The sequence below is a fragment of the Conger conger genome, chromosome 19 (assembly GCF_963514075.1).
Source record: "Conger conger chromosome 19, fConCon1.1, whole genome shotgun sequence".
NCBI classification, from domain to species: Eukaryota; Metazoa; Chordata; class Actinopteri; order Anguilliformes; family Congridae; genus Conger; species Conger conger.
The window spans coordinates 8,569,147-8,585,181 of record NC_083778.1 but is presented as its reverse complement, the minus strand read 5'-3'; the positions used below and the strand labels follow the sequence as shown (position 1 = coordinate 8,585,181).

At 48.5% G+C, this 16,035-nt stretch overlaps 1 protein-coding gene across 1 annotated transcript in view; it reads left to right on the top strand.

Moving 5' to 3' along the window:
* The first annotated feature begins 2,310 nt into the window (after positions 1–2,310).
* The window catches only part of pnpla8 (patatin-like phospholipase domain containing 8), a 23,711-nt gene continuing 9,986 nt past the window's right edge, over positions 2,311–16,035 (top strand). The window contains exons 1-8 of the mRNA XM_061229737.1: positions 2,311–2,482; positions 3,559–4,736; positions 9,355–9,504; positions 11,522–11,673; positions 12,387–12,481; positions 13,155–13,326; positions 14,178–14,235; positions 15,034–15,228. Of these exons, the coding sequence (XP_061085721.1) occupies positions 3,639–4,736; positions 9,355–9,504; positions 11,522–11,673; positions 12,387–12,481; positions 13,155–13,326; positions 14,178–14,235; positions 15,034–15,228 (1,920 nt within the window). The 5' untranslated portion in view covers positions 2,311–2,482; positions 3,559–3,638. The remainder of the gene's footprint in view (positions 2,483–3,558; positions 4,737–9,354; positions 9,505–11,521; positions 11,674–12,386; positions 12,482–13,154; positions 13,327–14,177; positions 14,236–15,033; positions 15,229–16,035) is intronic.

The following is a 16,035-nucleotide window of genomic DNA, read 5'->3' as shown; positions in this document are numbered from 1 at the left end:
GAATGGGTGAATGGAGAAGCATCAATTGTACAGCGCTTTGGATAAAGGTGCTATATAAATGCCATTTACCATTTACACCAATGCAAGGTACCTCTGCACCAGACCTGGGTCAATATGTAATTGTTTTGGACTCAAATATTTTTCTACACATTACTGAGCTTCTCTGGTGTTATTGGAACCTGTTAAACACGCTCGAAAAGTGCAAACCCCGCCTTCTGGTCCTCTTGGTTGGCTCAATTTCACCAGGCAAGAATAGAGTTGCCTGGCGCAAGTATTTGAATCCAAAACAATGACGTATTTGACCCAGGTCTGCTCAGTAGACTGTGATGGCCATACAGAGGAGATGTTCTTCTGCTCTCTCCTACAGGACAGAATAGGGTTTATGGTGGGAAATGGCACTATGACTAATGAATGTTATCCATAATCATGAATTTAGTCTTTCAGTTATGTATACATCCTTTTGGATGTGGTTATTTAGATTCCCTCTCATTTAACAATAATAGCAGTGCTGTCTGAGAACTACTACCAGCTCGCTAATACTTTTTCAAATTATTATCTCCATTGGCTCAGGTGGTAAGAGCAGTCGTCTGGCAGTCGGAGGGTTGCCGGTTCGATCCCACCCTGGGTGTGTCGAAGTGTCCCTGAGCAAGACACCTAACCCCCAAATGCTCCCGATGAGCTGGTGGGCTGCCATGCAAGGCACCAATCGCTGTTGGTGTATGAGTGTGTGTATGAATGGGTGAATGAGAAGCATCAATTGTACAGTGCTTTGGATAAAGACGCTATATAAATGCCAACCATTTTCTATTCCTGCAGGAATTACTATTTATTCAGAAGTGAAGCCTTGACCTGTCCACCAGGTGTCTCTGTATCCACCACACATTGACTGCGCAGGTTCTAACTACAGTGTGAAATATAGCGTATTAAAACAGGGGTCTCCTTCATCTGAAAAGGGCCTTTGTGGGTGCAGGTTTTTGTTTTAGCCCAGCACCAAGACATTCTATTTATGATTGAAGACCATGATTAGATAATTAGTTGAAAGAGTGTCGTAGTACTGGGATAAAACACAAACCTGCACCCACACCAGCCATTTTTTTAGGATAAGATCAGACCCCCCTGCTCAAGTGGGAGGGTCACCTGCTTTGGATCAGTGGAATTCAAAGCTGAGCTCTTCCTGTTTATTGCTGTCGAGTTTCTCGTGCAAAAATCAAAGCAACCATGATCCCTGTGGTCGTGGTTTACTTAACTGGACTGAAAATTCACAGTGACACATTTGTAGTATAACCTGGCTGACCAGATGTCCTGTTTTTCCCACACGTTTCTTTTTGGGACTGAAGATATCTATCCTGGTGGGATTTCTCAACACCTAAAATGTTCGGTTAGGTTGCAGCTCATTCCAAAGACCTTATATAAACAGCCTTCTATAAATAGCCTTGTATTATTTTCATAATGTCTGCCCACCCCTTTTAATTAGTCCTCCAGTATCTGGTAATATATCTAAAACGTTAAACAATTGTGACAATTTTTGATTGGTTATTTTTTAAGCAGCATACATTTCAGATAGAGAAGAATAGATTGATGCAGTACAAGTGTCCATTTGTGACAGCAGTTGACAATTAACAGAACTGTCATATATTATTTGTAGGCTAGATATTTTGTCTATATAGAACTGTACCAAGCCCAGGGTGACCATCATAAGAAGGCGACAAAGGTCTTCTGTGATACTGGTGTGTTTAGCTGGAGACCATGGAACAGCATTATAGAACTGGAAAATGATCCTTACTTCACAGATTTGTATTGCTGTTTGTGTTATAATGCAGTTTGGTTTTCAAACTCCAGTGAAGCATGCTGTAATTGACAATGCAAGATCTGTGGTTGGGGGACAGAGCCCCCTGGCCTACAGAAATGAAAACAAACCATCACAGGCTGGACAAAAAATGTAACAGACCTGCTAAGATACTGTTCAGCACAGGCTTGGACCCTCAATCCTGATACTATTAGAAAGGTTTCTCTACGGTATATGCACTATTAAGGTGTTTGCCTGTATTACTAACGCTTTCACGTCATAACGGCAATTGGAAAAGCTTAAAAAGGTGTACCAACATAGTGTGGGATCGGAACGCACAATTGCAAAGGCCATTTCTCACCACTGTTCCGCACGAGCCGTAAACATCAGGAGGGGCACTTCCATCCAATCGAGATCATGCATTCTTGGAGGCAAATACACGCCTGGCCTACCAGAGAGCGTATGAAAGCCACGTGGCCAATACTTTGCCTTCACCATGAACCGCCCCTCCCTCGAAAGCGAATTAGCTTTCGCTAACGTTAGCTAGCTAGTCTAACTGACGTGAAAGCGAGTGACCTGCTTTCTCGTCCTCTGAATATGCTACAGGGCTAACTAAAAGACATTTCGTTTTTCCCGTTTCCACACACAAGCAAAAAAAGTAGTGGAGTGGTCTTGAATAGATCGGAATGGATGACGGTACGTTTCTCGCTCTGTCCAGCTTGAAAGTTTGTCAATGTTGATGTTAGCGAGAGCTATCTAGCTAGCCAGCTGTGCTTCTCAGTGGAACTCGTTGCTTTCACAATATTATTGTGAGCTACAATATGTTAATAAAATTAATGTTTACTTCATGTTTGCTAGCTTTGAATTTGATTTACCTAACGTAGCTAGTCTAGTTAATGCTAACAACATTACAAGGTAATTCATTCAAAACAACATATTTTGCTAGCTAGCTGCCAAGTAAGGTGATGATTCAGGATACTGATGTGGTTAGCTCGGACTAAATGATGAAATATGGCACAATAGCTAATTGGTTAGGCGGTAAATGTTGCTTGGAGACCTGTTTGTCATCTGGTTTATGGCAACACAGCTGGGCGGGTGACGTGTGTATCGTATGATGTAGCAAACGGCTAATAACAACTAGCTTGTTTGGCTACCCCGCCGATAGCTAGCTACGCTTAAAGAGTTTTCTAACGGTTAGGCCTGGTGCTTTTTTCTGTCTATTCAATGGGAGCTTACGCTTTCATGTTTAACTGTAGCTTGCTACCTTGCTAACTTTTGCGATTCTGGGCTGTTATGCGCCTCCGTATGAATGCGTTATAAAAGAGTTTGTATGCCAAATCAGATAATTAGCTGTCGAGCCTAATATAAGAACTGCGACTGCTTGGCTTTCGAAAAGTTATTGACAATTTAGCGTTCGCTAGCTCACTAGAGTAACATTAGCGTGCAAGGCAGTGTCACCGTGACCTGTGCGTTAACTCCTCGCTAACCTAGATAGCTGTTCTAATGACTGTCATGGTATTTATAGACACCCGACTTTTCTGTTTATTTTGAGAATGTTGCGTGTTGCGTGTTGCGTTAAATGTGCCAAGAGGAAACTTGTTCGATATCCGGTTCTTTACAGTATATAGACCGACTTGTTTTCGGGTTGACAGCAGTTCCTGTGAACACCCATCACACCAAATTGTCTAGGGTGTTCACAGCGTGTATTCTGACCAGTGAAAACGTGAAAACGTTCAATATCATTAACATCACAATGTTTGTTTTTATTCCAGACGTGATTTCAAATACGAATGAAGGCATATCGCAAGGGAGGATATAAGAGCAAAGTCCAACCGCAGAACCGGGCAGAGGAATGAGCGTTAGATGGGTTTGGGACACATACGCGTTCACTTTGAGTTGGCTCGGTAGCCTGTGGCAGACCCGGGCCCAGCGGCTGTTGTGGTCACAGCGCTGCCTGCCGTCTAGGCTCTGCGTCCGAAGGCACTTGGGCCACAGCGCCGGCTCTCTGAGCTGGAGGCGGATCCAGAGCACCGGGAGGAGCGTTGTGTGGCTGCGTCAGCGGCTGGGGCTGTGCACCAGCGGGGCCCATGCTAGCGTCTCGTCCCCGGGCAGGTGGAGCGGTCTGAGCCTGCGCATGTCGCGCATCAGGAGCACGCTGGACTCCGTGTCGAAGGCCGTCAGCGGGACGCACGGCGACCTCCTCTCCAGGATCGCGCGTCTGAAACCGGTGGCCGCCGGGAGAGGGGAGGCGGGGCCCGCGCCCGCCCAGGCGGAGGCGGCTGAGGAAGCCCCGCCCGCCGTCGCCACGGCGCCACCCCCACAGGAGGAAGAGGATGGGCCTCTGCGCCTCGAAACGGTCGCCCAGGACGACGGGAAGCCGACGGCTCCTGTCACCGAACAGGCACCGGGCTCGTGCGAGGCGGTCGCCGCCGTGACCAAGCCCGCAACCGCGGTCGCCAAGCCGACGGCCGACCTCTTCCACCCCAGCTACCTGGCGGTGAACTTGGGCGAGACGTACACCTACCTGGCCCACCACGTCAACGCCTACTTCGGGACTGCGGCGAAGGCGGAGGAGAAGAGTCCGGGAGACCGCGGCGGCGAAGACGCCAAGCCCCCCCCGCCCGACGACCGCGTCCTCGTCCCCTCGCTCGTCTCCGACAAGGCCCCGCCCCCCGACCCGGACCCCGGCCCCGCCCCGCCCGCCCCGCCCGCCTCCCCGAAGAAGCGGATCGGACACTACCTGCCCAACCCCGGGCCCAGCATGCAGGCCTTCGTGGGCAGCTACATCGCGCCCCTGGTGCCCAAGTTCCGCTCGGAGCCCAAGAGCCTGGCGCCGGAGAAGGACAGGCCTGCGGCCGGGCCGGAGGAGGTGAAGCAGGAGAGCGCCGAGAGCAAGGAGCAGCGCGAGAGCGAGGACCGGGCCAAACGCCTGCTGCTGCAGAGAGAGAAGGTACTGCAGCACGCCGTACAGTGTGTACACACTCACACTCATACTCACACACATACACACACACGCCATACAGTGTGTACACCTGCACTACACACACACATTCACACACAAATATACACACATACACACACACGCCATACAGTGTACACACACACTACACACACACACACACACACACACACACACACATACACACATACACACACACGCCATAGTGTACACACACACGCCATACAGTGTACACACACTACAGACACACGCCATACAGTGTACACACACACTACACACACGCCATACAGTGTACACATACACACCCACGCCATAGAGTGTACACACACACTACACACACACACACATACGCCATACAGTGTGTACACCTGCACCACAAACACACAAACACACACACACCATACAGTGTGTACACCTGCACTACACACATAAATATATACAGTGGATAGAAAATTAATACACCCCCCTTCAATATTTTTATGTCTTGTGTCACGGAATGTAAATTTAATGGATTAAAATGGGACTTGTTTTTCCTTGACCCAAAGAACACAACATACCATATGAATGCAGTGAAATTATTTTAATTTGAAAAAAAGAGGGACACAACTGAAATTTCCTAATTTTTAAAGTGTACACCCCCCTGAGTCAATACTTGGTGGAAGCGCCTTTGGCAGCAATTACAGCTACCAGTCTTTTTGGGTAGCTCTGCACAAGGTTGGTGCACTTGGACTTGGAGATCTTCCCCCACTCCTCTTTGCAGAACTGTTCAAGCTGGGAGAGGTTTGTTGGTTTGCGCTGATGGACAGCAACCTTCAAGTCATTCCACAAGTTTTCAATTGGATTTAGGTCAGGGCTTTGGCTTGGCCATTCCAGCACTTCCACCTTGTTCTTTCCAAGCCACTCAGTGGTAGCTTTGCCCTTGTGCTTTGGGTCATTGTCGTGCTGGAATATGAATTTTGGACCCATTCTCAGTCTCCTTGGAGATTTCTACAGGTTCTTCTCCAGAATATCCCTGTATTTGGCCCCATCCATCCTCCCTTCAATGTTGACAAGTTCCCCAGTCCCTTTAGATGAGAAACATCCCCATAACATTCTGCTGCCACCACCATGCTTCACAGTCGGGCTGGTGTTTTTTTGGTGATGAGCGGTGTTGGGTTTTCGCCAAACATGGCGTTTGGCATTCATGCCAAAAACTTCTATTTTGGTTTCATCAGATCAAAAAACGTTCTGCCATTTTGTTGCAGGTTCCCCAAGGTGTTCTTTTGCTCATTTCAAGCGGGCCTCCTGGTGGACCTTTTTGAGAAATGGCTTTTTTCTTGCCACCCTTCCATACAGGCCAGATGTGTGCAATATCTTTGATATAGTTGTATGGTGCACAAGTTTCCCTCTGTTGGCCATAAAATCCTGGAGCTCTTTCAATGTTGCCATTGGATTCTTGGTAGCCTCTCTGACCAGTTGTCTTCTCTCCCGGTCATCCAGTTTAGACGGACGCCCTGATTTTGGCAGACTATGAGTGCTGCCATGCACTTTCCATTTCTTAATTATGGTCTTAACAGTGCTCCAAGGTATCTTCAATGCCTTCAAAATCTTCTTATATCCCTCACCTGATGTGTACCTTTCCACAACTTTCTCACAGACTTCTTTTGCAAGATCTTTGGAGCCCATGCTTCTGCCTTTCAGTGAGACTGCTCTTGCATACTAAGGGACCATGATAAACAGCTGTTTTTATTCATGTCATCAAGTTAATTGCTGTGATTTCACACAGGTGTGAGGCAATTAGCTATTGTTTGGTCTTGAAGGCAATTTGCCATTTCCTGAGAGAGTTTATGGGATGATTCAGTAAAGGGGGTGGATACTTATCAAACCAATTTATTGCAATTGTTCATTTTTAATTAATGTTAAAACAATTTTTTAATTGGTTTATCACTTTGAAAAGGTTAAGTACTGTATGTAGATTTGTAGAAAAAACATTAATTGCACTTTAATTACAGGCTATATGTCAAGTAAATCTGAAAAAATGTTCAGGGGGTGTATTCATTTTCTATCCACTGTATATACACACACACACACACACACACACACACACGCACACGCATAGTGTGTACACCTGCACTACACACACACACACACACACACACACACACACACACATTCACACAGTGTATACACCTGCACTACACACACACATACAGTGTATACACACTCTCTCGCACACACACACACACACAGTGCATACACCTGCACCACACATGCAGTGTATACACACTCACACACACACACACACACACACACAGTGTATACACCTGCACCACACACACACGCATGCATACACACCCACAATGTATACACATGCACTGCACATGCACTTACACACCTGCACTATGCTCAAAAAATTATAGTGTCATTGCATTTTTGTTATATTTGTTTAGGTAAAAATATGGACTACAGGAGGCTATAGATAAAGACTGCTGTATGCCTTTGTGCAGTCCCTGTTGACACAAACCACAAAGTTGTACCTTCTTTGTGGAATTGATGATTGAGAACAGAGTGTGTGTGTGAAAGTGAAAAGAGGTCTTATCACCGTGGAGGACCAATGGTTTCTATGACCACAAGGGCTACAATTATTCCTCCCCACCTAGTCTTTATCATCTTCATCAAACGATTGCAATGAATTAATCATGCTTGATTGCATGTGCAGAAGCAGTTAAGATGGAGCTTTTGCAATTTGCATCAAAACGTCGGTCAATCATTTGCTGAATAAGCGTGTTGGAGGAGAGCAAAAATATGTATCTATGTTATATTATAAACATACGTAGTGTAACGTATACACGCGTATTTGTATAGGAAGCATAAAGTTATGTGGGGGTGTATTATGTTCTGGTGTAAACCTGTATATGAAAAAGATGCATCGTAATTGCGTAAAAGTTATGCAAATATGCATGCCCATTACAGGTGAATCTATGGAGCTGGAGCTATGCTAATGCTGTGCTGATCTAGGCAAAGTGGACATAGCCACAATTTTTGCCGGTGGAGGGCCAACCGTAATTCTCCGGTGGGCCAGACCGGTTTCCCAGCTGTCAGTTGAATAGCTGTGGTTTTCGGGACGTGCTGTTCAGCTTGCATTTAAAACGGCTCAGCCGGGCGGCCGCTGTGTTTTCATTTGACTGGCAAATATTTCCGCTCGCTCCTCCTCCTTGAAGCCTGGGATGTAAGTCGGGCTTCGAAGCCGCTCGACTCTGTGTGTTCGCGTGAGTCGTGCCATTGAAAACAGTGCTGTAAAAGAGCGAGAACGAAGCATGACGGTGCGGCTCCATTCAACCCTGTTCATTTCCCTACTTCCGTGAGCGGTGCCATCACAAGATGGCCGCCGCGGCCCGGACGCTTGTGCCTTAACATAAAGCGTACATAGAATGCGTACTTGCCTAAACGGATCCGACAAAATAGTTGCGCATTTTACTCTATTTGCGGACGGTCGTATCGCTTTAGTCAGTGACTGAGATGTGGCTGCTGTGCGGGTGTCATGTTTCCGCTGCACAAACGTTCGACTGCGAGATTCCCTGAATCCCCCGTTCAAAAATAGCTCCGATTCACCTTCCTGGAATCGCCGGCCATTGGCATGCGAAGCTCGATGAGTAAACCTATACCACTGTCCACGCTCCTTCCGGAATATTCCCGTTTCCCTGAGGGCCGTCACGTGGCCGGAGAACCTTCTGGAATGTTCCCAGGAGCCCGTGCCCTGTTGTTTTCTTAAGGTGCCAAACTGCGCATTTTCCCTGGGGGTAGTTGATGATTACACCGCATTACTGAGGATGATGATGCAGTGCTTCTCGTGATCCTGATTTCTTACTTATTTTATCCTTATGGCTGACTTTTACAATGCGTTTCCACTCTTAAAAACATTTCGTCTGTCTTGTACGTTGCGACGTATTTGTTGTGTTTTTATTTTTATGTGTATTTTATCAATTCTGTGTCTTGATCAGCTTTGCGCATTTAAATTCCAATGTGGTGGCATCACACTGGCAAGTAACTCAGAAATAACTCTAGACTGAATCCTTTGACAGATATTGATCGAGGATTCGGTTGCATTACTGTGGCCGATTGACTGAATCCTTTGACTGATTGATTGAGGATTCAATCGCATTACTGTGGCCGATTGACTGAATCCTTTGACTGATTGATTGAGGATTCAATCGCGTTACTGTGGCTGATTATTGACTGAATCCTTCGACCGATATTGAGTGAGGATTCAGTCGCATTACTGTGGCCGATTGACTGAATCCTTTGACTGATTGATTTGAGGAATCAATCGCGTTACCGTGGCTGATTATTGACTGAATCCTTTGACAGATATTGATTGAGGATTCAGTTGCATTACTGCGGCCGATTGACTGAATCCTTTGAATCCACAGACAGTATCAGTCAGTCTCATTACTGCGGCCGATTGACTGAATCCTTTGAATCCACAGACAGTATCAGTCAGTCTCATTACTGTGGCCGATTGACTGAATTCTTTGTCTGATTGAGTGAGGATTCAGTCTCATTACTGCGGCTGATTGACTGAATCCTTGCGCTGGGCCTGACTAATGCTCGAGTTTTATATCGGTCCCAGATCATCGCCAGAGTGAGCGTGGATAACCGCACGCGGGCGCTGGTCCAGGCGCTGCACAGGGCGTCCGACGTCAAGCTCTACACCAAACGCGTGGAGGACCTGAGCTACCACCTGCTGGAGTTCCCCGAGACCCGCGTCGTGGCCGTCAAGGTGGGTCCGCACCGGCAGCCATTTTGATTTACCGTTCACATTGCTTCTGGCTGCTTAGTGTTAGGTCGATGCCAGGGCCGCCCAACCCTGTTCCTGGAGATCTACCGTCCTGTAGGTTTACACTCCAACCCCAACTAAACACACCTCATTCAACAGCTAGAGCAGGGCTGCCCAACCCTGTTCCTGGAGATCTACCGTCCTGTAGGTTTACTCTCCAACCCCAACTAAACACACCTCATTCAACAGCTAGGGCAGGGCCGCCAAACCCTGTTCCTGGAGATCTACCGTCCTGTAGGTTTACACTCCAACCCCAACTAAACACACCTCATTCAATAGCTAGAGCAGGGCTGCCCAACCCTGTTCCTGGAGATCTACCGTCCTGTAGGTTTTCATTCCAACCCTCACAAAGCACACCTCAACCGCTGATGATCTCATTGAGCTGCTCATGAGTCGAATCAGGTGTGCCAAATTATGTTTGAAATGAAAACCTACAGGATCTCCAGGCACAGGGTTGGGCAGCCCTAGCCTATTACAGTAAATTCCTTTCTCTTAGTTCAAATGTATTACTGTGTTTGTGCTTTGGAATATTGTTGTTGGCTGAAAAGGAACTACAGTAAAATATGTAATTGACATATGTAATTGTTTTGGATTCAGATCCTTTTATACGCTTTGCTGAGCTTGTCCGGTGTCTTGGAACTCTTGAAATACTACTCAAAACCCCGCCTTCTGATCCTCGTGGTTGGCACAATGGCACCAGGCCAGTTCAGTCGAGCAGGGAAAAGTAATTGAATCCGAAACTATTATGTATTTAACTTGAGGTCTAACGGAATTAAATATCAAAATAACGGTCACCTTTGGTTCTTTCTGTATAGTATAGTGCAATTAATGTATAGGAATATTGTAAACGTGCAAAGTCAGAAGGACACTGGGCTGTTCTTTGCCTTGTGTTGCGTATACGTGAGGGGGTTTGTATTTGATGTGGCAACAGGAGGTTTGACCCGTCAGACAGAACTTCGCTGCTGGTCTGCCCTGGGACCGCCACGGCCGCGTGCGTCACGTGACGGAAATACACGGCTCCACGCTTTATATCTCAGATATTCAGGTCAAGGGCGAGGGCCTTGCCCAAAGAATTCAACCCAGAGACGTCCAAGGTCACCAGTGTACTTCCCTGACTTTTTGTGTCTCTGCTACTCTGGTTTTCAGTCTTGGGGCCACGTTTATAAAAAATGATTTTTCATTTAAAAGCAAACTTAAGATCTTTTCTAATTTTGTGCTTATGTTTGAGACCGAAAAAAGGTGCTTATGTTGGCGATGTTGTAAATCTCACGCAAACTCCAATTTGAACTCGCGTGAACGTGCTTTACAATGGACCTGTTAACCAATAACAGCCATTAACAGATCCGAACATATTATATCTACGTTTATAAATCACTGCTTAGTCACTGCTTAATTGTGCGTAAGTCACAATTTAAGACAATTTGATCTTAAGGCCATTTCATAGCTGGGGCAACTGGTCCTTGGGATCCACTGCGTGAACCGTAACCAGTGTATTTACAGTGTTTAAAAGAGAAGGATGACAATCGCATATATCTGCTCCTGTTCTGTTTCTTAGCCGAGCCACATGAGAGGCCGGATAAGCCATTAGTCAGTCTCCTGTAAGTCTGCCGTTCCTCTTTGAGAAAAGCCAGAGAAAGCATTCAATCTCAAGGCACAGCGCATGTGCGACGGTGAACAACCGTGAGATAAATTGTTTTTTATCTCTGCGCTAACGCCGTTTCGCCCAAATCACCCTTCCACTTCGCACCCAACAGTCCATCTATTGAGTCATGCGAACCCAATCAAAACTAAAAAAACACAGATCGACAGCTCATGGTAAGAAGCTTTCCCCACAGGGGCCCATTGTAAAAACAGCAGTTAGGTCTGTATCAGCAGATTTAAGCACAGTGATTTACCCTCTACGGTGGTCCTCTCTCTATTGTAATGCTCTTTGTGACTGGCTCTTGTGCGCCCCCTGCAGGAGAAGGTCATCCCCTGTCTGCTGAGGCTGAGGCAGGCCGGCGACCCCTCCCTGCAGGCGGCCGTGCGGGAGGCCCTCACCCTGGTGGGCTACACCGACCCCGTCAAAGGGCGTGGCATCCGCGTCCTGTCCATCGACGGCGGGGGGACCAGGTACGCCTCGTCCCGGCTAGAGCGTAGGCTAGTGTGTGCTCTCCTCCAATCAGGGACTGCTTTAGACCTGGGGCAACGGGTGAGCTGGATCTTTGGCCAATCGGTGACCTCAAGAGTCCGATTTGATGGTCCTCACTCCTGGTCCTGGAGAGCCGCAGGGTGTGCTGGGGTCCTCACTCCTGGTCCTGGAGAGCCGCAGGGTGTGCCGGGGTCCTCACTCCTGGTCGTGGAGAGCCACAGGGTGTGCCGGGGTCCTCACTCCTGGTCCTGGAGAGCCGCAGGGTGTGCTGGGGTCCTCACTCCTGGTCCTGGAGAGCCACAGGGTGTGCTGGGGTCCTCACTCCTGGTCCTGGAGAGCCGCAGGGTGTGCTGGGGTCCTCACTCCTGGTCCTGGAGAGCCACAGGGTGTGCTGGGGTCCTCACTCCTGGTCCTGGAGAGTCGTTGTCACTCTGCACTTAATCGGACAACTAAAGCAGTTAATTACGCAGTTAACTCACCACACCTGGTTTCTTGGATGTCAATCGGTCACTGATATTAAGGTGAAAACAAAAACCGGAACACCCTGCGGGTCTCCAGGACCAGGAGCGAGGACTACTGGGCTACTGTATCGCTTCTGCTGAAGGTACTGTACTGCAGGGATCATCAAACCTGGCCAAATACAAATAAAATGTGTGTGTGTGTGTGTGTGTGTGTGTGTGTGTGTTTTTTTCAGGGGACTGGTTGCTCTCCAGACTTTGCACCGGCTGGAAGACCTGACAGGCAAACCCATCTACCAGCTGTTCGATTACATCTGTGGAGTCAGCACTGGTGGGTCTGAGCTGGGCTGAATAACACTGCAGATCCTCTGAAGTAAACAGAAGTTATGTCCTGTTGGCCGTCCCAGATTCTCAATAATTCTCAGCAGATGGTTGTGACACTGTGTGGTCAAACACATGTTGTACACTTAAGAGCTTCTCTCCAGGGGTTGCAGTTGTTATTTTATCAAAGGTCAGCATACAGAGGACGAGTTTAAGAGCCCCTGACCAACCCTGATCTGCCCATCCCTTTTCCTGCAGATCTACCTGTAGGGTCTCATTTCGACCCTAACCAAGCTGAACTCATTCAGCAGCTAGAGCAGGGCTCCACAACTCCGTTTCTGGAGATCTAACATCCTGTTGGTTTTCACTCCAACCCTAACTAAGCACACCTCATTCAACAGCTAGAGCAGGGCTGCCCAACCCTGTTCCTGTAGATCTACCATATTTTCATTTCAACCCTAATTTTGCCTCTCTGATTCTGATTCTACTAAATAGCAGATTGGTGCGATCTCTAGCTGTTGAATGAGGTGTGCTTGGTTAGGGTTGGAGTGAAAACCTCCAAGGCGGTAGATCTCCAGGAACAGGTTTGGGCAGCTTTCCCTGAACAGTGCCAGAGAGGAGGTGGGGTCTGTCTGTGTCTCTGAGGTGTCTCTCCCCCCCCCCCCCCCCCCCTCCTCCCGCAGGGGCCATTTTGGCCTTCATGCTGGGCGTGTTTCAGATCCCGCTGCAGGAGTGTGAGGAGCTGTACAGGAAGCTGGGCTCGGACGTGTTCAAGCAGAACGTCATCGTGGGGACGGTGAAGATGGGCTGGAGCCACGCCTTCTACGACAGCGAGGCCTGGGAGACCCTGCTCAAGTAGGGCTCCGCCCCCTGTGCCCTTTACCCCACCCCCTGTGCCCTTTAACCCGGCCCCTTTCTTCACCACCTTCACCCCTTCGTTTTACTGCGTTCCCTGCCCCAGACTGCGTTCCCTGCCCCAGACTGCGTTCCCTGCCCCGGACTGCGTTCCCTGCCCCGGACTGCGTTCCCTGCCCCGGACTGCGTTCCCTGCCCCGGACTGCGTTCCCTGCCCCGGACTGCGTTCCCTGCCCCGGACTGCGTTCCCTGCCCCGGACTGCGTTCCCTACCCCTGGACTGCGTTCCCTGCCCCCGGACTGTTTACCCTGCTCTGTTTGGCCCTCACCCCCTCCCCTCCCACGCCCATTCAGGTCATTCAAGCCCAGTGATCTCAAACTCGGTGGCATGAAGGGCCCTGTGTTTGCTGGATTTTATTCCAGCCTCAGATCTTGACGATATGTAATTAGCCCTGGTTGTTCATTGTACTTTAACCTGCAACTGTTGCATTTGTATGGACTGTAGTTACTTATTTATGGATTCGGTATATTTACTATGTGTACTAGACTTGACTACTTCTGCTGTTTGTTCGAATGACCTTGGCATGCACTTTTTGTACAATCCCTTTGGATACATGCGTCTGCTCAGTAGAATGTAACATAATATGGTAAGCGATACGTTGTTGAAGAGCATTCAAACTGCATAAGGCATAGCCCTGATGTCATTATCTCACTCAGACAACACTTACCGACACAAAGCATCATTATAATTCACTCAGCATTTGTTTTGAACGTTGCTTATTGTACTGTACTGGAGAAATGTTACTTGAGTATTCTAGCAAATATCCCAAACCCGATAATGATTTTCCACAGGGAGCGAATGGGCTCGGACCTCATGGTGGAAACAGCGAGGAACGCCAAGTGTCCAAAGGTGAGCTGGGGATCGAGCATTGCTATTGGCCGACTCGTACGGTAACGGGGGGGGGGGTCGTCCATTCACACTGCGGTACTGTGTTTGTGTGCTGACATCTCCTTGGGTCTGGTGGTTTTGGCCCGACTGAATTTATTTGTCATAGAATAACAGACAATAACAGTATCCTAAAATTTAGTATGTGTAGTTTGTTAGCGTGCTGTTGAGTATCCAGGCGACATTGGCTCAGGCGGTAAGAGCAGTCGTCTGGCAGTCGGAGGGTTGCCGGTTCAATCCCACCCTGGGTGTATCAAAGTGTCCCTGAGCAGCTAACAAACTGGTTGGTGCCTTGCATGGCAGCCCGTCACCTTTGGTGTGTGTGAATGGATGAATGAGAAGCATCAATAGTACAGCACTGCATAAAGGCTCGATAGAAACGCCAACCATAGTACACAGCCCAGTACTAGGGTTGCATAGCCTTATTGTGGGGCGTGGGGCGTGGGGCGACATGGCTCAGGCAGTAAGAGCAGTCGTCTGGCAGTCGGAGGGTTGCCGGTTCGATCCCCCGCCCGGGCTGTGTCGAAGTGTCCCTGAACAAGACACTTAACCCCCAAATGCTCCAGACGAGCTGGTCGGGGCCTTGCATGGCAGCCAATCGCCGTCGGTGTGTGAGTGTGTGTATGAATGGGTGAATGAGAAGCATCAATTGTACAGCGCTTTAGATAACGGCGCTATATAAATGCCAACCATTTACCATTTACCATTTTTCTGCCTCAAACCCGACTGTGTCAGAACTGTCTTTGCGTTGGTCCCCACCAGGTGGCAGCGGTGAGCACCATCGTGAACAGAGGCACCCCGCTGAAGGCCTACGTGTTCAGGAACTACAACCTGCAGCCGGGCGTGCGCTCCCACTACCTGGGCAGCTGCCAGCACAAGCTGTGGCAGGCCATCCGCGCCTCCTCGGCCGCGCCCGGCTACTTCCAGGAGTTTGTGCTGGGCAACGACCTGCACCAGGTACCGTTAGCGTTAGCATCGCATTACATTACAGTTATTTAGTCAGCCTGCTGGCTGGAGACTATTTAAGGTGGACGTTCACTGATATGTGATGAGTGTTCTTCACTGAATGTTCTAATGCTGATGTAACAGTCAGCATTAGAATGTTCTTCTTCACTGAATATTCTCATGCTGACGTAACAATCAGCATTAGAATGTTCTGCTTCACTGAATATTCTAATGCTGAATGAACAAAAATGAAAAAGAAGATCCAGTAAGGTTGTGTTATTTTAACTAAGTGATGTATTCCTGTGCACGGTAACATGCTCACTGGGCACGTGCATTAAAATGGCCAAACTACGGCTCAATCAGACGGAACTGAATGTCCTACTGCTGATGTAACTATGGAGTTTCAGAAACATTCCTGTAACACTATTCTGCAAAGGGTTAATTGGTGTTAAGCCGGATCCAATGAATAGCGCTTTGACCCTCGTCCTTTCTGGAGAGGCCTCCAATCCCCCTGGTTTTCATGCTCAGGGATTCCACACAGCCGGCCCGCATAGACATTACAGGGCCTGTGTTCATGAAGCGTCTTGGAGCACTGGTCTGGGATCAGGTCTGCCGTTCCCCTCTCGTGGGGAGAGTGAGGCTGCAGACGGGGGAAAGCTGACCCTGGATTGGCCCCCGTGCTCTGAGTCTCTTTATTAATAGGCTCCCGGATCTTTACTTTTAATGTCTCCATTCTTCCTGCCTTCCCCCCCGGGGGGCAGTTTGGCCGGGGGCCAGGTCCCCCACACACGCCGCCGAGCGTATGCACACAGGGGCCCG